The sequence below is a fragment of the Macaca fascicularis genome, chromosome 8, assembly GCF_037993035.2.
Source record: "Macaca fascicularis isolate 582-1 chromosome 8, T2T-MFA8v1.1".
In the NCBI taxonomy this organism is placed as follows: Eukaryota; Metazoa; Chordata; class Mammalia; order Primates; family Cercopithecidae; genus Macaca; species Macaca fascicularis.
Window position 1 is genome coordinate 6,870,124 of NC_088382.1, and position 24,232 is coordinate 6,894,355.

Sequence of the window (24,232 nt, forward strand, 5' to 3'; positions counted from 1 at the left end):
GGCTGGTCTCAAATTCCTGACCTCAAGTGATCCACCCATCTTGGCCTCCCAAAGTACTAGGATTAGAGGCATGAGCCACTGCACCCAGCCAGAAATGGTGAATTTTGAATTTGAGTTCAGCTCTTCTTCAATTCATAGCCCACCTTCGTTCTAGCATCTACTTCCAAAGATAGCCTAGAGAATATTTTTTATCTTCTATAGCTGTAAACCTTGACATGGGCATTCTCTGACCGCTATGTGTTTTGAAAAGATTAGTGGATGAGGCAGTGGATTTTACTGCTAACCCTGCTACACTGTCGCTGTGTAACCTTGGGTAAGGCAGTTTCTTTTTTTTTTTTTCTTTTTGAGATAGAGTCTCGCTCTGTCGCCCAGGCTGGAGTGCAGTGGTGTGATCTCAGCTTACTGCAAGCTCCACTTCCCAGGTTCACGCCATTCTCCTGCCTCAGTCTCCCGAGTAGCTGGGACTACAGGTACCCACCACCACGCCCGGCTAATTTTTTGTAGTTTTTAGTAGAGACGGGGTTTCACCGTGGTCTCGATCTCCTGACTTCGTGATCCACCCACCTTGGCCTCCCAAAGTGCTGGGATTGTAGGCATGAGCCACCGTGCCCGGCCAAGACGGTTTCTTTATCTGTAAAAGAATGGAAAGATTTCCTAAATAAAGTACTCAGTATACACTCAATAAATATTAAATACTGTTATTATTCAACAAGCATTTTTGACACTGATCACTAGCCTTCATTAAAAGCATAACTTGGATGAACCTTGAACACACTGAGTGAAAAGAGCCAGACACAAAAGGCACATGTTGTATAATTCCTTTCATACAATATATCCAGAATAGGTAAAGCCATAGAATAGAAAACGAGGTAGAAGTTACCAGGGACGGAGGGGAGAGAGGGATGGGGAGTGATTACTTAACAGGTACAGGATGTTTTTCTGGGGTGATGAAAGCGTTTTGAAACTAGAAAGAGGTGCTGGTTGCACAGCATCATGATACAAAATGCCATTGAGTTGCACACTTTAAAATGGTTAATTGTATATTTTGCCAATTTCACCTCACTTAAAAAAGTCCATATGTGGGAAATTGCTTTGTTAAGGCACGACTACAACTACTAAATAGGTTTGTATTTTTAAAAGAACTTTATGGAATTATAGGAAGCATTTCTTGATGCTATGAGATGTGTTGGAAATACAGAAGAATAGCTTATTTTGGAACAGATATTATTGCCTTGAAATTTTGCCAGTTCAAGCTGGTCTCTTCAGAAGACTAGACCTTCTTTATTTTCTGACTTGAAAATGCTTGGGACGTAAGTACCCTATTATTTTGTTGTTAAAAATTGTACCATTGACATCCCCAATTTTTTCTCCTGAAGTTCAGTATAACCTAGAAATAACTTCATTGCTATACTATTTCATTAACTACACGGGTACTTTTGTAGTTAAAAATGATTCATAATGTCTTCATGTGGCAGAAACATTAACCTGCCCCTTGTCATAAATCCGTAAAAAGGTGGACATTGGTTTAAACCCAGTTGTTGAATTCTGTGCTTTTAACCAGTATATTACACTGTCTAGTTGGGGAAGAATCACAAATATTCTTCTTCTTTCTCTAGAAAAATCCATAACAGCATACAAACTAGCAAACTCTCATAAATGTTGTTTGAGAAAACCAATTACCCTAACAACTAAGGCAAAGGATCTATAAAATCTGATGAGAAAAATCTTTGTAATTTGATTTTTATAATTTTGTTAGCTTAAATTGGCAACAAATTAATAATTATTACTTTTGTTACTCTTATAGTAAATAATGTAAATAATTAAAAAAAACCTCATAATAAATAACCTTCCATAAACACCTACAACCACACTTTTTACCACAGTCGGTGGAGTGAGAGGTGGATGGAGGAGACAGTGGCAGAAACACCCCAATCACTTTCAATGATTAAAGTAAAGATATGTCTAACTTTACTCCTAAAGTGTCATCCAGTAAAGTGGAATGTAAAACATACTTTTGAACTGTTTGAAATCAGCTACATTCCTGTGGCTCACATCTGCGGGACAAGTTTCTAACTATCAGATTTGATTTTTAATTAATCAAGTGGTATTTTATACGAGCAGTCCCCAACCTTTTTGGCACCATGGACCAGTTTTGTGAAAGACCATTTTTCCAGGGACTGGGGGATTGAGAGGGTGAGGGAGGAATGGTTTCAGAATGATTCAAGCACATTACACTTATTGTGCATTTTATTTCTATTATTATTACATTATAATATATAATGAAATAAGTATACAGCTCACCGTAATGTAAAATCAGTGGGAGCCCTGAGCTTGTTTTCTGCAATTAGACAGTGCCATTGGGAGGTGACGAGAGACAGTGACAGATCATCAGGCTTTAGATTCTCATAAGGAACGTGCAACCTAGATCCCTCGCATGCACAGTTCACAATAGGGCTCACGCGCCTATGAGAATCTAATGCCACTGCTGATCTGACAGGAGGTGGAGCTCAGGTGGTAATTCAAGCAATGGGAAGTAGCTGTAAATACAGATGAAGCTTCCTTCACTGGCTCACCCGCCACTCACCTCCTGCTGTGTGGCCTGGTTCCTAGTAGGCCACAAACTGGTACCAGGACCCCTATTTTACGTGGTACCAGTTTGTGGCCTACTAGGAAGTCTTTTGTATGCAAAAGAATATTGTTGACTTTTGCCACACGGAAGCCCCCCTAGCCCGCCTCCCCCCGCCTTTTTCCTTTCCAGTTACATTCCCACAGGTATTCTTAGTACCACAACTGCAGTTGAACTTCACAGTATGGTGGGTGGTAAGCTCTGGTGGGCGGTATGCTTGGATAAGGCTGGCTATTTAGAAATGTGGAATAAATTTACTGTTATGATTAACAGTAATGTTGCCTATCAAAAATTGTGAATGTTAAGAAATGTTTTCAACACAATCATTAATGCTTTCCAGTGAGTTAAACCAGCTTCATGTTGCAGTTGTATTTTTTATACCAGTAGGGAGTCATTATTAAATGGGGTCATGTTTTCAAGCCCAACTTAAAATCCCTCTTACAGATTGCCTTCCCCCCACTGCCAAGTTTTCTCTCATCACTTAGACATTGAAATAATTGCTTGTTGTTTTCCCTCTTTAAATTTTTTTTGAGAAGTCAAAAATTGAATACCTTGTTCAGTGGTTTTGCTTATGAAATATTTTGTGAATAAATTTTGGTTTTGGCTGAAGAAAATTTCTTAGGCAGTTAAGAAAATACTAATAAGCTAATGAATAAATAAAAATTAATGTGATTGATCCTAATTGGAGATGTAACATTTGCCGATATTTAGCAGTAATCCTTTTGATCACCCAGATATTTGTAATTCTTTGAGAAATAAGAAGTTGAGAGGGCTGGGTGCAGTGGCTCATGCCTGTAATCCCAACACATTGAGAACCTGAGACAGGGCTGACCAATACTGTGAAACCCCATCTCTACTTAAAAAAAAAGAAAAAAATTAACCAGGCATGGTGATGTGTGCCTGTGGTCTCAGCTACACAGGAGGCTGAGGCAGGAGAATTGCTTGAACCTGGAAGACGGAGGCTGCAGTGAGCCAAGATTGCACCACTGTACTCCAGCCTGGGGGACAGAGGAAGACTCTGTCTCAGAAGAAAAGAAGAAGAAATAGGAAGTTGAAAAGAGCTTAGGGAAGCACTGCAACCACTGGCCAGCACCAGTACTCCATCATAGTATATGCTTTTCACTTATAAGGAACTGTAATTTAAACTGTGGACTTTGGGTGATAATGATGTGTCAACATGGGATGACTGGGTACAACACATGTAGCACTCCAGTGGGAGACACTGAAATGCATGTGTCGGGGCAGGAGGTGTATGGGAGCTCTCTGTACCTTCCTCTTAACTTTGCTATGAAGCTAAAGTGGCTTCGAAAATATAAATACAGAAAAAAGCTTGTGCTTTCTATAGATTGATTTGAACATAGACACATTAACATAATAGATACATTGATTTGAACATAGGTACATTACGTTGAACACTTTAGGTTTTTATGATATCCTATACCACAATAAATTGAAGAAGTCTGTCTCACAAAGTTGTTCAAAGAACTCTAATGCTGTCACTGCTCCTTCCCTGCCTTGAACAAGAGGGTCTTACCCAGTGCAATAAGGTGGGAAATAAAGTGTGCATACAAATCAGACAGGAAGAAATAAAGCAGTTTCTATTCACAGATGTAGTTACTATTTACATTCATCAGCAAGGTTTGGGTTTTATGAATGATAATATTACAATGTAAAAAACACTATTTTCATTATGTAATGTGTTACCTACAAGGTGCTGAATTCACTCTGCCCTTCTTATGAGAAACATGTTGGGCCAACCTTTTGTTTTTAAGTTTGCGTACAGCCTTACCTGTGCTCTTTCAAAGTAGCTTTTCGCTATTTTTAACACTCTACTAAGGTAAAGATGCGTTTGGCCAATGAAACTACTGGAGCAAAATGTTTACACTGTATTTCTGATTTGATGATTTTAATACAACTGAATTAGTGTTTTCTCCTATCTCTATACAATATTAATTCCTGGGATGCCTATGTAAATTAATTAATTTACTGACCAGAACTCTACTTTAGCCTCTTATGGTTTTATTTTCTTAACATTTAGAAAGGGCTAAATTCAGAGGACATAAATTTTCTCCATGAGGTTGTTTAAATTCGGTTGACATTTTAATGTGGATTGTATTTGAACTTGAACGTCACACGCATTTTTAAGTCTGGTTCCTGGCTTCTGTCACTGGTCCATTGTATTTCTCACTGTACTGTTCTTTTATGTTGCCTCTTGTCTGAAATGAACCTGATTTTTACCTTTTATTTTCTGGGTTAATTTTATGAGTTTGTGGGGAGCCTCACATATTGTTAGTATATCTCCTTAAATAACATGCATTGAGGCTGAGGTTGGCAGATCAATTGAGGCCAGAAGTTCGAGACCAGCCTGGCCAACACGGGGAAACCTGATCTCTACTACAAATACAAAACAAATTAGCCAGGTGTGGTGCTGGGTGCCTGTAGTCCCAGCTACTCGAGAGGCTGAGGCAGGAGAATCGCTTGAACCTGGGAGGTGGAGGTTGCAGTGATCCGAGATTGCACCACTGTACTATAGCCTGGATGACAGAGTGAGAGTCTGTCTCAAAAAATAAATAAACAAACAAACAGGAATGATATAATCCAGCTTTATTATTTTAGCTCTAAACTTCTGGTGTATAGAGACAGATTTTCAGGGATTTTGGTCCTGGAGTAGAGACGGCTGCAGAACCTCAGATATTACTGAATTAAAAAGGAAAAGATTGTATTGATCATTTAAAAGTGTGGGGATTCAAATGCTAAGAGGATAATGATGATGATGAAAGCTTGTTTATGGGACATTTTACTCTTCCAAAGTCTGGGAAGGAATTTCAAGTGTATTCCGGGGGACTTCTGAAAGTGTTAACCAATGTTAGAAACAAAATCGCAAGCCAAAGGGATTGCTTTTGAATTTAGGCTTGTGATCCATCTTCTGTTAATTCACTGTTTTAATTAATAAAAGTCTGGAATATTTATAGAGGACTGTTTATAAAACTTCACAAATTAGAAACTTGGAATTAAAAATATGTATATAATATTTCATTGTGTAAAAACAGGATAATATTTAAATATTTGGCCTCATGAGAATAATGACTCAGATTTGTTTTGAGACTTTCTTAACCAAGTTTTTATTAATATTCATAACATTTATGCAACATGAAGATTCTGAAGGGACTTTATTGTTTGAGAACACATCTATTTCAGATCTGCGGAGTGTATCACTGCTGAATTTTTTGTTTTGTTTTTGCTGTGTCTTCAAAGTGACTCTTGGTTTATTGCCTGCTAAGCCTAATAAATGTATAATAAATCTGCTTATTGTATCACTTGCAGGTGCTGTGGTCTTTAGAATCGGGTCACTGGATTTCTGAGGAGCCATTCGAACTGTCTAATCACTTCCCTGCAGCTCCTGTAAGTCAAATATTGTTTTATGATGGTAAATGCAATTTGGTGTTCTCAAGAAATTATTATAAACGTCAGGGTAGAATTAAGTTTTTATCAAGTCAAGCACAATTATGCCCATAATTAAAAAGACATTCACAGAACTTAACATCTTTTATCAATTTATTTGTGGGAACAAATGTGAGAACGTGAGACCATTCTGCAAAAAGTAGTCAGGAATGCAGTCCAAAGAAAATTTAATGATTAAAGTCCTCAGAATTGAGAAAAACAAAATTGAAAAAAGACTGAATTCTTGGGCAAGTAGTCTTATATCTTGCTTAATGTTTTTCCTGTTGATAGAGGCAGAACTGATAGATGTAAAAATTATGGCTTGCTGGTGCTGTGGTAACAGTCTTTATATTTTTATGACTTTCCTAAATTTCACTTCAACTTTCAAATGCTTCATGGAAAAGTTCTGGGTTCTAATTTTTTTTAAGATGAAGTAATAATTAAGCGGGTAATTTAAGGTTTGGTTGGATATAGAATTGTGCAGAAGTTGCCTTTCATGTTCAAAAATGTTAACTTGCTTGTGACAGTTTATTCATTCAAAAGATTAATATCTGAAAGATAAATGGTGATTTTTATCTGCCACCCGTATTGTTATATAGCTGTTTGAGTAGGCCGTATGGCTAAAACATAAAAAGGAGTTGAACTGTGCTCCCTGATCACTGTAGTTATCTAGGTTGTTGGGTTGTTTGTTTTCATTTTTAAGATTACTGTTTGATTTCCTTTCAGCTTTATAAATGTTTTCTTAAGGAGAGAAAAGTTCCTCTCAGCAAAACTGTTTGTTTGAAATACTGTGTAAGGAACTGAAGTGTAAAGGAAAAACACAAATTCCCCCCATTCTCGGTCATAAGAGATTATATATGATGCCCAATGACATAATGAGATTTGTCCTTGAATTTTGTTTCACCTGCCTACATGGAAAATTGATATAAATTGTGTTGTTGCCAGTTTTTCTTGCATTATCATTTCCCTGCCTAAGTATCCATCACTGTTGTCATTGAAATATCATAGAAACTTGTTGTTGTCTTTTGAGGCTGTGAAATTTTCTTATTTTCCGTTGTTTTTCAACTTGATACAAGGCCATGATACTGTTGTTGAATTCATAAAACCTTCTTAAATATAAAGTAGATACAGTTCTAAGGTAGGGAGGTTCTTGACTCAGTTAAATAGTTGTTGGAAAAGTGGACCTTGGTGGAAATAAAACAGAGCCTTGACTTTGCCAGAGTTCATCACTGACTCAAAATATGTAGCAACACCTATGTGTTCTAAAACTACGTCAAGGGAGCGGGGAGAAGTTGGCGTAAAATAAATTAGATTTTAAAATGGAATAAAGAAAAAATAATGGTAGAATAGAAGGTAAAGACAGACATATAGTAGATGCTAGTTGTGGACTGGACTCTGAACTTCCTTGCAAATGACTCAGAAAAGAATATATGAGAGATTGCCTTTAAATTATAAAGCTTTACACAAATGTTCATTAGTATTAATTGTACTATGAAAATTTCAAAAGGAGTTAAAACTCTAGGAGTTTATGGTTTTGTAATCCTGAGTATAAAGCTGTGTTCTCAAATTTTCTTTTCTTTCTTTTTTTTTTTTTTTTTTGAGATGGAGTCTTGCTCTGTCACCCAGGCTGGAGTGCAGTGGCGTGATCTTGGCTCACTGCAGCCTCCGCCTCCTGGGTTCAAGCAATTCTCCCTGATCCAGCCTCCCGAGTAGCTGGGATTACAGGCGCCCACCACCACGCCTGGCTAGTTTTTGTATTATTTAATAGAGATGGGGTTTCACCATGTTGGCCAGGCTGGTCTTGAACTCCTGACCTCAGGTGACCTGCCCACCTCGGCCTCCCAATGTACTGGGATTACAGGTGTGAGCCACTGCGCAGGGCCCCGTGTTCTCAAATTTTCTGTAAATATTTAAATATATTATGAACATCAGATTTTGTTTTTGCACTTTGAAACACTTTTTTTTTCAGTTTGCTGATTGACATAAAAAAATCTTACTAGTGTCAATTATTTTTTTCCTTAAGTAAATTTAAGGGTGAATCTTGAGACGTATAGCTTTGTAAATTTCTTAAATAGAAGGCTTTTCTCAACTACAAATTAAATTGTAGCCTAGTTCTATAAAAATATATCTTACTAGAAAAGAAAACACACCTCTGTTTTAGAATAGTGAGAAGATAGTAAAGTTTCTTTGTCATAGAATGAAATGTATAATTTTCCTCATCATTAAAATCAAAGGTTTCCTTATCACAAGGCACAATTAGTTCTTTCAGAAACAAATTATAAAATTGTAAATATTATCATAAAAGTTAAACATAGGCATATCCCCTAATAAGTTATATTTAATTACTAAAAATACCTTCATATTTAACAATCAGGCAGAAAAAAATAGTACAATCTGCATATAAACTAAAATGGCACATGTTTCTGTTGATAATTTCAGAGATCCTAGAAGTTTCCACCATATAAACTTGAAATACGTATTTGAGCATTAACTTAAAACTAAGCTGTCAACATAAATGTAAATACGCTGTTTTTGAAATAAAAATTTAAAGCACCTAAGAGATGGAGTAAAAATGCACTAACTGTTTTTCCAAATATTAAACTTCTAGTAACCCCTTCTCAGAATATCCCTGAATATGTCTTTTTATGGCTTAGAGATTTTTTTCTTCCTTTTAATTGTGATAGTGATGGTGAATTCAGGACATATGGATATTTACACAATGTGTAAACAGTGCTCAGAAGAATGCAGTTCCAAGATGATCTGTATTGTATAACATAAGTGTTCTGTTTTCCAGTTATTTACTGATAAACTTGCACATAACATTCTTCGTTGTGACAGCAGAGTCTGTAAATTGTCAATCTGATGCTCAGCCTCGGGTTCATCTTTCCATAGGTGTTCTGTCTAATCACCATTACAGATGTTTAGGGTCTTGCTTTGGTCTGTTAAGTGATGCAAGTTTAAGTGACAAAGTCTACAGGCTGTAATCTGGAGCACATGGGTCCCGTCAGCACTGAGCACACGCCCTCTGTGGTGGAAGAGGACACAGTGCGCAGCCGTGACTTTCAGTGCATTGGGTTTAAGTCTTTGAAAATAGTTCGAGACAGTCTTCCTCAGGTGGACTCGGGTGTTTAGAAATCTGCCGGTCGGATCATCATGGTTGTGCCCTTGAGCGAGTAGCCTGAGCCTTTCCAGTAGTACCACTTAATGCCGTTGAACTTATTTGTGTTCTGCCTTTGTGGATAGTACATTCCGTTCAAGTTGGAAGGACCACATGCATCAAACCACCAGCCTGTGAAAGTAAAACACAGAAGGAATTAGGAACTAGGTGATGCCAGCTCCCACAACGAAGACAGCAGTACTCAGCTAAGCCAGGAGGCACGCTGCAGGCATGTGGAGTAGGCACATGCAGATGGTTGTGAGTATAGGATGTGCACTGACAGAGAGACGGTTTTCCAGCTGTACGCCCGTGACATCACAGTTTTATTACTGCAAATGCTTTTACAAACGTTCTTCCACCTTTTCCCTTATGCTGTGTGGAGAGGCCTGAATTCTCCACAGTCCTATTTGGTTAGCCCACAGTGTGTACACACTTACAGCGGCGATAAGCAAACATCTGAGGCACAGTTGGAAAACTCTCCTTCAACCAGGATTACTTACCAGTCCCAGCAACATGGTGGGCTGGACTCACTCAGGCTCCCCTTGCTCTATTAAAGGATTTTTTTGATTGAACTTTAACCCAAAATATTAAGTACTCAGTGGAGCTACATAAAAAGGAAGTCTCTATGTTTCAGAGACAAAGAGGAAATTTAAAGTGAGAGTGTGCGCTCACTCAGCTAGAGCCAGGGCAGGAGAGGTGCCCAGCACAGGGGCTGTGGGAGTGAAGCCCATCTACACCTTAATTTCTGGGCTTGGCCAAAAACAGGAGCATGCTGGGGTTTGTGAGAGAAGGCAACACAGTAGTCCCCCTTTATCTGCTGTTTTCGCTTTCTGCACTTTCAGATACCTGAAGTCAGCTGTGGCTCTAAATATTAAATGGAAAATTCTAGAAATAATCTATAAGCAGGGGCCGGGCGCGGTGGCTCACGCCTGTAATCCCAGCACTTTGGGAGGCTGAGGTGGGTGGATCACAAGGTAAGGAGATCCAGACCATCCTGGCTAACACGGTGAAACACCGTCTCTACTAAAAATACAAAAAAAATGAGCCAGGCGTGGTGGCGGCGCCTGTCGTCCCAGCTACTCGGGAGACTGAGGCAGGAGAATGGCGGGAACCCGGGAGGGGGAGCTTGCAGTGAGCCGAGATCGCGCCGCTCACTCCAGCCTGGGTGACAGAAATAATCTATAAGCCTTAAATTGCATGCTGTTCTGAGTAACGGGATGAAATCTCCTGCTGTCCCCTTCTTCCCTCCCAGAACGTGAATGATCCCCTCTATCCCGTGGATCCACGCTGTGTCACAGTGCTTATGTTCAAGTAACCCTTATTTGACTTAATAATGGCCCCAAAAGTGCAAGAGTGATGATGCTGGCAATTCAAATATGCCAAAGAGAAGCTGTAAAGTGCTTCCTTTAAGTGAAAAGGTGAAAGTTCCTGACTTAATAAGGAGAGAACAAAATCGTACACTAAGGGTACTAAGATCTATAGAAGAACAAATCTTATATCCATGAAATTGGAAGCAATATGTTGTATATTATTCAGTTTTATTATTGTTGTTAAGTCTCTTGTTGTGCCTAGTTTACAAACTAAACTTCATAAATATGTGTGAACAGGAAAAAATAAACACATAGGGTTTGATACTGTCTGTGATTTCAGGCATTTGCTGGACATCTTGGAATGTTTCCCCTAAGGAGAAGAGAGGACTGCTGTAACCTTGATTTTATATATATTAATCTGAATAAATCTCAAAAACACTGTGTTGGAGGGATACATACAGTATGATACTTCTTATATTAATTTTTAAAATACAGAAAATAATTATGATTGATATCTCCATATGTAGGAAAATTAATAAAGTGAATTAACCTCGACCCAAGCAGCAGGCAGGGAATGGCACTGGCAGGGCCTCTTTAGCCTTACCTGTAACGTATTATTTCTTAAATAAAAACTCTGATGCCAAAGAGAATATATATATATATATTCTTTATATATATGTATACAGAATATATATATTCTTTATATATGTATATATAGAATATGTATATTCTTTATATATGTATAATAGACTATATATCCTTTATATATATAGAATATATATCCTTTATAAATGTATAGCATATATATTCTATATTATATATTCTATGTTATATATAGCATATGTAATCTATATGTTATACATAGCATATATATTCTATATAGTCTATGTTATATATAGATTCTATGTTATATATAGCTATAACAGACTATATAGAAATATATGCTATGTATAACATACAGACTACATATGCTATATATAACATATAGAATATATAGAATATATATGCTATATATAACATATAGAATATATGCTATATATAACATATAGAATATATAGAATATATGCTATATAACATAACATAGAATATATATGCTATATATAATATAACATATAGAATATATATTCTATATATACATATATGTTGTGTTTACACATTGCTTTGTGAGTGCCAGTTATTTCATCCAGGTTCCTACATTTTTTCCTGGTGGTAACAGCTCAGTGACTTCATTTGATTCAGATGAATGCAGATTGGATGGAAGTTTGCGTGTTCTATTCAGAATCCTTCACATATTCAGCACTTTGACAGATTCATAAGTCAGTCTCTTCTGGAGCTTGTCTGACTAGAGAACTTGGTGTCCATGCAAAATGGAGCTGCTCATTAGGCTGGTTCATTCATGGTCCAGACCACTGGCTGGAATTTGACCCCTTCACAGGCGAGACCACTCCACTTTCTCTCTTGGACTGTTTTTCCTCTCCTCAGTCTCTTTTCCAATTACATTCTCAGCCCCTAAATCTTGATTTGAGTAAGTAAATATATTGTTTCCTTGGTTATTAATGCGATTCTCCTACTCTCCTGAGAAGCTCACCACATACGGGTGGTCTAACAACCACAACCTTCTCAAGGAGAGAACTGGGTCCAGCATGTGGGGGAAAGGGCAGACAGGAAACGAAGCCCTAGGTATCTGTGGCTCCTCCACCCGACCACTTTCCCTGCTGTTCAGCTTTAAAAAGGATGATTGTGCCAGGATGAGGGAAAGAAGAAGCTTTTGCAAAATCAGTATGAGGGCTTTGCTCATTGGTGTAATAATGGTTAGTAGGGAGGACCTGTGTTACCAAATAGTAGTCATACTTTCTCAGGAAACAGAGGATTGCTTTTTTTTTTTTTTTTTTTTTTAATGAGGCCTGATTCTTTCAGTATAAAAGGCATGAAATTTAAAGACTTGAATATTACCAAATTTCATATTATTTTCATTACTAAATTCTCCTTTTGACTGTTAATGATGCTGGGTTTTTTTTTTTTTTTGGTTTTGTTGTTTTGTTTTGTTGTTTTGTTTTGTTTTGTTTTGTTTGTTTTTTTGTTTTGTTCTGTTTTGTTTTTGAGACAGAGTCTCACTCTTGTCGCCCAGGCTGGAGTGCAGTGGCGTGATCTCGGCTCATTGCAACCTCTGTTTCCCCGGTTCAAGCAGTTCTCCTGCCTCAGCCTTCTGAGTAACTGGGATTGCAGGTGTGCGCCACCACACCTGGCTAATTTTTGTATTTTTAGTAGAGACGGGGTTTTGCCATGTTGGCCAGGCTGGTCTCAAACTCCTGACCTCAGGTGATCCACCTGCCTTGGCCTCCCAAAGTGCTGGGATTACAAGTGTGCACGCCCAGCCCTCTTAATGATTCCTATAGTGTAAATACATCATAACTTGGGTCATCCATTTGTTTAATGTAGTAACTTTCATTTATAAAATATGTTGACCATAGTTCTTACCTTTGGTTTTCTTGGGTGGGTAACATATTAATTTTTGCAGACACGATTTATGTTCTCTAGAAGTTAAACCCTCCCATTTTTCCTGTTATTCTTTACATTCATTTTGCACTATTGGCAGAGGTTTTGTTGCTACTTTAAATCTTTCAGTGTTTTTCAAGAACTAACTTGACAGCATTTGTCAGACTTTTTTCTTGTCTCAGTTACTAAGTAGTAGTGTTTGTTCCTGTCAGTGAATTTCTAAACTTTTAAAAAATCAGAAAAATAACGTTTTCTTTTTTTCTTTTTTTTTTTTTGAGATGAAGTTTCACTCTGTCCCCCAGGCTGGCATGCAGTGGCATGATCTTGGGTCACTGCAACCTCCGCCTCCCAGGTTCAAGCCATTCTGCTGCTTCAGCCTCCTGAGTAGGAGTAACTGGGATTACAGGCACCTGCCACCATGCCTGGGTAATTTTTGTATTTTTAGTAGAGACGGGGTTTCACTGTGCTGGCCAGGCTGGTCTCGAACTCCTAACTTCAGGTGATCCGCCCGTCTCAGCCTCCCAGAGTGCTGGGATTACAAGCGTGAGCCACCAGGCCAGAAAAATAACATTTTCTAAAAGTCGATTCCTATGTTTGAACTCTCAAATGTTTCTGAATACCAACCCATCCATTTTGAGTGACTACTACAGTGGTCTTTTGCTTATGAGTGTGGTTTTCATTGTCTGTTTTACGGCAGTCTGATACTAAAAGTAGAAAACCAGAAAGGCCTTGAAGTAGAAGAAGATCACTCATTTTAATTTGATTTACTAAAAGAGGTTGGTTAACTCGTTGTGTTTATAGGTGTTTGCTATATATTAATGAAATCTTTTTTAAAAAAACAACTGGGGCCAGGTGTGGTGGCTCACGCCTGTAATCTCAACACTTCTGGAGGCTGAGGCGGGCAGATCACTTGAGGTCAGCAGTTTGAGACCAGCCTGGCAAACATGATGAAACCCTCTCTGTACTAAAAATACAAAATTAGCCGCTGCAGTAATGGGCACCTATAATCCCAGCACTGGGGAGGCTGAGGCAGGAGAATTGCTTGAGGCTGGGAGGCAGGGGTTGCAGTGAGCTGCGATCACACTCCCTTCTGGACAACAAAGTGAGACTCCGTCTCAAAATAAATAAATAAACAAACAGCTGGAGACTTTGTCTCAAAATAAATAAATAATAAATGACAACTGGAAATTCCTCGTTTGAACATTAAATTATTATTTGGAAATATTTCTATAATCTGTATTACTGTTTTGGTTGCTACTTGGAATTTTTAACTTTTTAGATAAAGCAGAATGTAATTAAACCATCTCTCTAGTATCCAGCAAGCACAAACCCAGGAGAGCTTGCTAAGAATCAAATATCCCCTCTCCTTGCCAGGGCTGGGTCCTGAGGAGACACGGTTGGCTTGCTGACAAGTCTAGCTCCATATCATATTCTCACTTAAAACTTAGTCTAAAAAAAAGTGAAACACATTTATCTATGTCAAGCTAGTGTGTCTACGTATGAAATTGTGGACATCATTACCAATCACAATTTGAAGTCCAAATTGCCAGCCTTTCCCTCTATGAAATCGTTCCTTGCCAATACAAATAGGAAGACAGAAAGTCATCCCTACCTCCTGTTAGCATTTGTGAACATTTGCAAATACATTTGTCGTTGTCTGCATCCTTTGTGCTAAAATCATTTCCTGGTTGACTGATGCTGCTTATTTTGCCGGCTGTCCCTGTAAGTCCTTTAAGGTGAATCCTGTAAGCGTGCAAAGAGAAAAAACAAATTTAATTGGCTAAGGTCATTGATTTACCATAGTGGAAAATTTTTTGTAATGAAGAATGCTATTCTACAGAAGCATGTTCTGTACTCGTTAATGGACTAATGCATACTCTGGACAAAATATTTTGCACTGGTATAAACAGGAACCAACTTATCATCAAATCCTTCGGCAAAGAGGGATGTTTTCATGAAACCTTCAACACATATCACTTGCACAACTATCAGCAGCGACTGTAGAGCCCTGTAATTTATTTTCCTGCTGCTTTCAGATAAACAGAAGAGAGAGAAATGCAGCACGAGGGTCCTCCTCCCAGGTCTCCAGTCATCTTCCATAGAGACAGAGTCCTGACACAACTGGGCAACCTCAAACATCATTTTCCACAGGGCACCCCGGGGGGATGGAGAATGCAGCAGACAAGGAATGGCCACTGAGTTTGGGGAAGAAATCTACAGAACGGTGCTGAAAATAAATCCTTGTGGCTGCATTGCCTCATGTCTGTATAGTAGTGTAAAGTAATTAAACTGTTAGACATTGAGAAAGGAACAAATGTCTGAGTAAGTTAGACACTATTTACAATACGGATGATCCCTGACTTCCCATGGGGCTATGTTCTGATAAGCCCATTGAAGGTTGAAAATGTTGTACATTGAAAATGCATGGACTACACCTGACCTTCGGAGCATCGTAGCTTAGCCCTAGCCTGCCTTAAATGTGCTCAGAACACCCACATTAGCCCACAGTCAGGCAGAGCCATTTGGCAACATGGTGCATGCCGTGTCTGTTGTTCACCCTGGTGATGGTAGGGCTGACTGGGAGCTGTGGCTTGCTGCCGCTGCCCAGCATCACAAGGGAGCGTCGTGCCACATATCACTAGCCAGGGAAAGATCCAAATTTAAATCTCAAAGTGTAGTTTCTGCTGAATGTGTATCACCTTCACACCATCGTAAAGTTGAAAAATCTTAAGTTGAACCATTGTAAGTTGTATTGCAAAAATACGACTTATTATTGGTCGTCTGTGTACCAGCAAGGAGCAAATAAGGGACGGGAGAAGACAGTATGTTTTGAGGTTGTTTTTTCTTTTCTTTTTTTTTTTAAATTTTCCATAACTATGCGCAGGAGTTTCTGCTGCAAAGAAGCCCCTTGGCAGATGGTTCAGTACAGATCAGAGCAGGCATCACGTAATGGGGTATGCCATGTTGGCACATTGAGTCCTCACGTCCTGATGGAGAAATAGGCAGACGAAGACCCAGGCGAGGAGCCTACAAAGCAAATCCTGCAATGGTAGCAGGAGAAGTGTACTTGAAGCACCAAGATGATGCCCTTCTTTGTAAAACCTGCTAATGTTTACTAACTGCCGCATTGGAATAATATAATTTTTATCAGTTTGTATTGGAAGAGTGCAAAGAAGAGAGAAAAGGTTCTTTTAGTTTTACCTGCTGGTCAGGCCAGGCCAGGTGCTTACACCTGCACGCACACTGGATGCTCATAACCACCCGCAGTGGTGGCCGCCATCTTTATTTTTGCACTGCAAGTCACTGAGGTTCAGAGATACAAACTTGTCCGAGGTCAGACTCTTAAGTCATGGAGGTAGGATTTGCACCAGATGCAGCAAACCCCTCTGCCATGTTTCAACACTGGTGCACACCTAAACAGAGATGTTTGTTTATTGAAGACGTTGTGAAAAGATGAGGATGAGGCCATGTGATGTGGAGTTCCGTAAGTGTTGCTCTTAAGTGTCTTCAGTATTAAGGCAGCCCTAGAAACTTCATCCTAAGGCATGGACTGGACATGTGAGTCTCAGTATTTTCCTACACGTTTCAAAAGTGAGACTGGCCATAGCTCAGTCTCTAAATGCCTGCTGCAAAATGTTAATGTCATAAATACTCATCTTTGTTGGGATTTTGAAACACTTTACTTTCTTTCCATTGTCTTCCCGTTAATCATAGACAGGATTGAGACGAACCACTTCCCCTGCTTATCTTTTAACTCTCCTGACTCCTTTGAACATGTTTAGTTCTCATGGAACTTGTTAAATTTTCCCCAGGGGCAAGAAAAATAAGGGAGAATACTATTTTTTATGAGTCTCTGTTCGAAAGGTTTTGTATAATTTTAGGTCCTTTTATGGCTCCCTGGTTTAAAGTGCTTTCTTTAAAATTTGGTTATTAAGAATGGCCATGTTCTTGAAGTTGCTTTACATTGGTGTGGGTTGATTTTTTTTCAATCTCTGCAGCTTTGCCAGGGATTATTTTATATGACAGTGGAGTAAAGAGGTAACATCAACATTTAACAATTAAACCTCAGTGTTATATGAAACTGCCAGAATGTGTGTGAAAAGTGACCAATTTTTAAGGTTTAACGTGCACATAGCTTTTACTTTTACTGGAAATAATCAAATTCTACTGATGCATTTATCCATTTCTTATAACATGTATATTCCAGTTTCCCACACTTGGAGAACATTTCTTCCGGAAAAAAATCCCTTACATGCTGCATAGAATGGGTGTCTCCAAGCATTTGCAGTTATGAAAAGTTTCAGTCCCTTCACAGTTCTCTTATCATGCTAGCATCATGTTTTATAGGATAATAATTTTGATGTAATATCTATTTTATCTTGCCAAGCAAATTAAGCTTTAAACCAACGTGTGTGTTTTTCCAAATGGCCTATCCAAAAATTGATTGAATTTCTAAAGGAAATATCTGTTAAGAACCATCACGGTTTAAAATATTTTTATAATGTCAGCGTACAAGGGTAATGACCCATTTTGTAAAACTCTTCTTATACAAACAGCCTAATCCTTAATTTTTGTGCTTTTTTTTTTTTAATTCTTCTGTTGTAGATTCCTAACTATTGCCAGTTGAAAAAATATTTAAGTTGGAGGTAAAACAATGACCAGCCACTTGTGTCTCAAAATTCATTGAAGTTTTGATCTCTTTGGAGTCAAGTTGGAACTGCTGTGAGGCCCAAACACCTATCTTCTCATTCATCTCGGTCGTTACCTCTCCAGGAGAGCCTGGTCTTTCCATAATGAGAATAGTGAATATGCTTCACTGATGTTTAAAGAGTCACATCCATGTATATCTGTTTCTCAAACATGCTTCTGAATTTCCATTCACTGTAAAACAGGACATACTGGGCATTGTAGAGTTTTCAGTTGGTTGTTCAGGCAACTTGACATTCAGCCACTTCTCTGTGCTGCCCACTACAGCCCTCCGCTGGGCAGCCTGCTCAAGGACTTTAACGTTGTGTCTGCTTTCAGACTGTTCAGGTCGTGGAGCAGAGTGTCTGACTTGGGCATTAGTGAGATAAAGACGAGACTGTAGGTAAGATGATGACTGTTTCTGTGATGTTCGTGTTGACCTTCGTTTGCTGATTTCTGACCTCAAAGCGGGTATTTCATAATGTGTGCTCCATGATCACCGGGCGCCACCAGTCTGTGCTCTTTAGACTCCTTTAGGCTGGTGTTGGTGCCACTGGGCACACAGTCTCACTTCTCTGCCCCTGCCATTGCGCACACATTTCGGAGTGCCTCTCTGTGCCTTGTGTACCAGCATTACTGTGCATGTGGCTTCACCATACTTATCTGCACACTAAGTTGTCAAGTCCCATTGCTGTTCTCTGTCTCCACTCTCATGGCATTTTAGAGGCAGAAAGTAAATTCCTGGTCAAGGTTGCCTATGCTATTACTTATGATAATTGCCACCAAATGGGTGAGGACAAGGCAAACACTCAGAGAATGCTGTGAATCTGATGTGTTTCCTGTAGAGGAGAGGAGAGTTGACTAACCATCCCACCTAACTCTGCCATCTCTAAACTTGACAACTAATCTTGACTTTGAGATTGAACACAATTGAATGTGTTTAAACTTCATAAAGACAGATTAAGTTTTGAAACCTTTTGGAATAAAACATCACAGTCACAAGTATCCATCATTTATGCTATTTGTATGACATATCATCATGGGAACACTTACCATTCACTGATTTTACAAGTATCTATGAAAGCCAATTATCTACCAGGCAGAGTTCTTCCAGGCTTTGAAGATACACAGTAAACACAACGGACAAAATACTGTTTGTATGAAGTTTCTTTTATATTGTTATAACCAAAGTTAGAATTTTAAACCCAGAGAAACTTAAAGAGGTAATAATTCTGAGAAACAAGATGTTTTTCCATTTAAGGTAATAAAAGAGTAATTTAGATCTTGGTTAAATCATTGTGGTTCTCATTTTCTGGAATAGTCACCCAGCAAATCTTTTAATTTTTTTTTCTTTTTTTTTTTTTTTTTGAGACGGAGTCTCGCTCTGTGGCCCAGGCCGGAGTGCAGTGGCACGATATTGACTCACTGCAAGCTCCGCCTCCCAGGTTCCCGCCATTCTCCTGCCTCAGTCTCCTGAGTAGCTGGGACTACAGGCACCCACCACCACTCCCGGCTAATTTTTTTGTATTTTTAGTAGAGATGGGGTTTCACCGTGTTAGCCAGGATGGTCTCGATCTCCTGACCTCGTGATCCGCCCGCCTCAGCCTCCCAAAGTGCTGGGATTACAAGTGTGAGCCACCGCGCCCGGCCACAAATCTTTTAATTTTTTCTTTCAGTTACCAGTCACTCACTTACCTATAATTGAGTTCTTCACTTGAGAGATAGAAATGTTCATACAATGAGTAAGCCTCGTTCCCTTCCCAGTCTTTAAGGTGTATTTTAAGCACATAGCGTTGCTGATTAGTCAGTTGTGAAACAAACTCATTTCCCAGCCAATATTCTCCTGAAGGGTTACCAAATCCCTGTAACGCAAGTGGTTAAATTCAATTACTTCATGTAATTTTTTCTTTGTATATTTGAAGTGGATAGTCCGTCAACTTAACATAGAATAACTATCAAATAGCAGAAATTACTTCTGCTGCTGTGACAATTCAGGGTCCTCCCCAAAAGAAAATGGATTTTAAACAGGTCAGTTATTAGACACTAAGCTGCTGCTGGAAGATAATTTGTATTAGGATAATGAGAACTACTTAGGGAGCCACCAGCAGAAGCCTCAGCATAAACAGTTCCGTTCATGGGAATGTGAAGCACCATGAAACAGTTGGCTTACCAAAAAAACACTTGAGCCCACCTTTAAAAATAAGCTAAGCAGTGGCAGCCTTGTTTTTTCTTTTTTTTTTTTTTTTCTTTGGAGAGAGAGTCTTACTCTGTCACCCAGGCAGGCTGGAGTGCAGTGGCATGATCTGGGCTCACTACAGCCTCTGCCTCCCGGGTTCAAGCGATTCTCCTGCCTCAGCCTCCTGAGTAGCTGGAATTCCAGGTGCTCACCACCACACCTGGCTAATATTTGTATTTTTAGTAGATACAGAGTTTCGCTATGTTGGCCAGCTGGTCTCAAACTCCTGACCTCAGGTGACCCATCTGCCTCGGCCTCCCGAAGTGCTGGGATTACAGGCATGAGCCACCGCACCTGGCTGCAGCTTTTGTTTTGATACAGTTTACCTTATATTGGCCATTCTTTAAAGAGGAGACTGAAACACCAATTTGAAGAACTAATTTGAACACCAATTTTAAAAGCCTGTAATCCCAGCACTTTGAGAGACCGAGGCGGGTAGATCACGAGATCAGGAGATCAAGACCATCCTGGCTAACACGATGAAACCCCGTCTCTACCAAAAAGAAAACTATGTCAAAAGTAATTGGTTAGTTTGGGATTGGTGTTTAAGGTTCCGCAGATCTTGAAAGCTATTTTTCACAAGGGAAATTCTTTTCTGATGCCTTAAAGAATGTCCATACCACTTTATATTCTTTCCAAGTCCTCTGAAAGTCAACGCTGCCGTCCTCACGTCGCTGAATAATTGTCCACCCGCCTCCACCAGCTTCCATGTCACAGTAGGCCTGCAAACGGAAATGCAGGGTATAAGTGACAGAGCCCCCATCCCCTTACGTAGCAGAAGCAGGAGGAATGTAGACCCCGAATACAGGACTCGGCCGAGAGGGTTCTCTGGGATACAAGGCACGGAGTAGAGCATCGGGGTTGTCTAAGAAAAAGATGGTTTCAAATAAATTGAAAGTGATGGATTTAAAATGATGGTGAAACATAAACAGTAACATAATATAAAGTGTTGATGAGAATGTGACTCGCTTGTCATCATCTGTTCCAGGGTAAAGACCCCACCCAGATGGCTGGCCCAGAGATTGCTATTTTTTAGAGATTCATCGTGAATGGCACATTTTGGCAGATTGGCCCCGAACCCCACATCTCCATCCTGTAGAAAACCATTGACTTGTGTTCACAGCCTTGAAACCTTTCATTAATTGCCAGCCCCTGCCAGCTCTGCAGAGAGCTATGTGAAGGGGATACGCTTTGATCATAGGGTTTGGAGGACTCTTGTTACATTCTCACACCGTGGGGCTGTTTGGCTTCCTTTATGTGCAATACTAATCAGATTCTTTGGTTCATCTCTGAGCACAAGGGCCTTGAGGCTCCAGTGTCCTGGTGCAAGGTGTGTGACCTGAGCTTGGCTTAGCAGCTTGGCCTCAAGGGCATGACTTCAGGCTTCTCTGTACATTGCTCATTGCCCACAGTTTTTCTCTAAGCAACTCTTTTTATTTCTGCTCTTAAACTGGCTCTGTGGGTTTAAACTTCGTCCAGAACACAGAATTCTTTCTTAAGCTAAGCACATGCATGCTCAATTTCAACTCAGCTGGAGTTTTATTATGAAATTAAAAACCCCTGAAAATAAGATTACATAAATAGTTTTAAATAATAAGATTACAGTAGAACGAAACATGTTTTCCAGAAACCAAGATAAATTTTCTGCCACATACGAGGTAGGAAATATTGAAGTTAAGGTTCAAAACCAATTATAAATATTCTTCCTTTGTTGTGCCCCATGGTCTTCTTGAGAATAATGGAGGCGATTTGGCAGGGTAAGCTTCAACGCGCACTGTTCTCTGTTTATGAGTTAGAATCCTAGAGAGGAGAGCAGAAAGAGAACCGAGAGAGTGCTAGTCCTGTTCTTTCACTTCCTACATGAGGAAAGAGGGGTGCAGAGGAAGTGCAGTGGCTGCCTGATGCCTCATTGCCAGTGGAACCAGAGAACTGTCCCTGGAACAGCCTGGTCTGCAGCGGACTTCTCCCCAGCGTGGTTCTGGTCTCTCTCCAGGAAGGTCACCCGGCTCGTATTGCCTTCCCCAATGGCACTCATGTTTGGAAAGATAGGTGCCATTAATGAAAATTACATTTATTAAGAAGAAAAGTATTTCCTCATTTTAAATTAATCTGACGTAGAAAATCAGTCTGCTGAAGCTAACCCCTTATTATCACTCTGTATTGCTATGATTATTATCATTGCTACACACCACTCTCATCCAAGCACTCTGCCAGATACTTTGTGTATATTATCTATAATCTCACAACAACACTGCTGTACTATCATAATTCTGCATTTTTGAAAGAAGAAAAGATTTAGTAAAGTTAGATTAATTTGATCAGTTACTCACCTACTAAGTGATATATAGGATTTGAATAAGGTCTCTTTAATTCCTGTTATGTTTTTTTCCACTGACATAATGCTGCCAAAAACAGAGAAACCTGACCCTTTGGTAAATAGGCCAAAAGTCCCTCAACACAGTTCCAAGTTTAAATCAGTTCATGAATAATACTGCCTCTTATTTTCCTGTGGTCAACAAAATGGTCAGTGCTGCTCACTTCTATCAATATGTCTTTTTAAAAATCTATTTCATAAACCAGCTGAATAAGCTAAGTTGGTTTGAGAATTCATGTATGTATATTGAAATTGATTCTGTATCCTAAATGGTATGCTCTTGGGTTGAAAGCATTGATATGGTTCTTGGTGAGCCTATCCTTGCTCCAAGAATATTTGATTCTTCAGTGTCAAAATCACTGCTATGAAGTTACCAATACTTAAATACATGTTCTGTCTTGTTCAGAGAACAAGTTTATCTTGTTATGGAAGTCAGAGGCAAGACTCTCAAATGTCTAAGAGTCACTGCCAGCACATAAATGATTTGAGCCATATCAGTATTCGCTTTGATTCCATTAGTGATGATGATAAGGTTATTAGAACACTTTCTTAGTACTTCATCCAGGTTTTTAGAAAAAAGAATAGAGGATTTGTAAAAACTGGAGTATTATGGTTAATTGGACTATAAAACTTGCAGAGAAAGATAGTGTTCAAATAGTTATCCACCCAGCCAGAAGATACTGAGTAAAAGTGCTGAAATTGATTATATCAGGATCAGAAAAACAGAAGTCCTCAGATACTTCCCAAGACCTTACCACTCCAATTACAACAAATCTAAGGGCAGTTAATATTTTTAATCTGTCCGCTGCTGCATGGTGCAGGAACCTGATATCTTTCTATAAAGCTTGATGTTTTTCAGCAAATAATACTTGACTTGCTTCAACTCTGAGGCAATGATTAAGTGACGGGTTAAATAGCAAACATAGAGACAAACATTAGGAGTCAGGTGTCCTGTGAAATTTAGGGAAGGAAATAACCATGTCTCTAGCAAAAGCATACATGCTTTTGATACATGTCATCTGGCAGTCTCTCTCTTGTACAAGAACCTAATGAATTTTTCAAAACTAAAGCTGCAATATATTGGCCTTTTAGGAAAAGATCTGCTCAAAGACCAATTGAACATTCTTTTCTTGAATTAGATAAACCAGGGCAGAATCGGGTCCCCTACCAGGCAGAGAAATTTTCTGGTAGTCTTCAAAGGCAGTGAAAATGGTGACCACTCCCATTTCCTGTCCCAAGTTCTACCCCAGGGGCTGTCCCTGTGTTGTCACAACCCCCAAGGTTGAGGGTATCATTGTGGTGTTACAGATGGGGAAACTGAGCTCTCAGAAGGGTTAAATGACTTGCCCAGAGCCACAAATGGCAGAGCCAGAATTTACATCCAAGCCTATGTATCTCTCCCCGGATCAGATTGTGAGTTATGGAGTCTTAAGTCGGGAAGGGAATTTAGAGGTAACAATTGACAACATTTATTTTCAAGATGAGAAAATTGAGGTTTTGAAAGCTTACTGTTCCCTGCTGAGGAAATGAGTTTCTCTTATAGCAAGTGTTTAAAGGCAACAGAAATCCTAAAGTTTCCAACCATGACCTGAAGCTCATATAATCCCAGAGTACTATGTATTTTCCTCTTTCTGCAGAATATTTCAGTCATTCTGGGGGCCGTGGGGTGGGACAGTGCACTGGGGTGGGAAGCTTGCACTTAGGCTGAGAAACTTAGATGCAACAACGTGATGGGGCTGCACGGTTAGCGGCTGTCCCTCTGCATCGGTGTCCATGGCATCCCCATTTCACACGCATCCTCTGTCCCCCCTCTTGACACTCCTGTACCCTAGGCCAAGAACATGGCAACATCTGGTGACAGACAATGGCATGCACAGACTTGTCATGAAAACCACATAGCAAAAGA

The 24,232-nt window shown here is 39.4% G+C and overlaps 2 protein-coding genes across 6 annotated transcripts in view; one reads left to right on the top strand and one right to left on the bottom strand.

The window, feature by feature from the left end:
* MCPH1 (microcephalin 1) overlaps window positions 1-24,232 on the top strand; it is a 240,996-nt gene that overhangs the window by 85,475 nt on the left and 131,289 nt on the right. For both annotated transcript variants that reach the window (XM_045397815.3, XM_045397817.3), the window contains exon 12: window positions 5,951-6,028. In XM_045397815.3, the coding sequence (XP_045253750.2) occupies window positions 5,951-6,028 (78 nt within the window). The remainder of the gene's footprint in view (window positions 1-5,950; window positions 6,029-24,232) is intronic.
* The window catches only part of ANGPT2 (angiopoietin 2), a 62,459-nt gene continuing 44,979 nt past the window's right edge, over window positions 6,753-24,232 (bottom strand). For all 4 annotated transcript variants that reach the window (XM_005562529.5, XM_005562528.5, XM_045397819.3 and 1 more), the window contains 4 exons: window positions 20,573-20,674; window positions 19,412-19,578; window positions 14,643-14,773; window positions 6,753-9,356 (listed from right to left, as the gene is read on the bottom strand). In XM_005562529.5, the coding sequence (XP_005562586.2) occupies window positions 9,196-9,356; window positions 14,643-14,773; window positions 19,412-19,578; window positions 20,573-20,674 (561 nt within the window). In that variant the 3' untranslated portion in view covers window positions 6,753-9,195. The remainder of the gene's footprint in view (window positions 9,357-14,642; window positions 14,774-19,411; window positions 19,579-20,572; window positions 20,675-24,232) is intronic.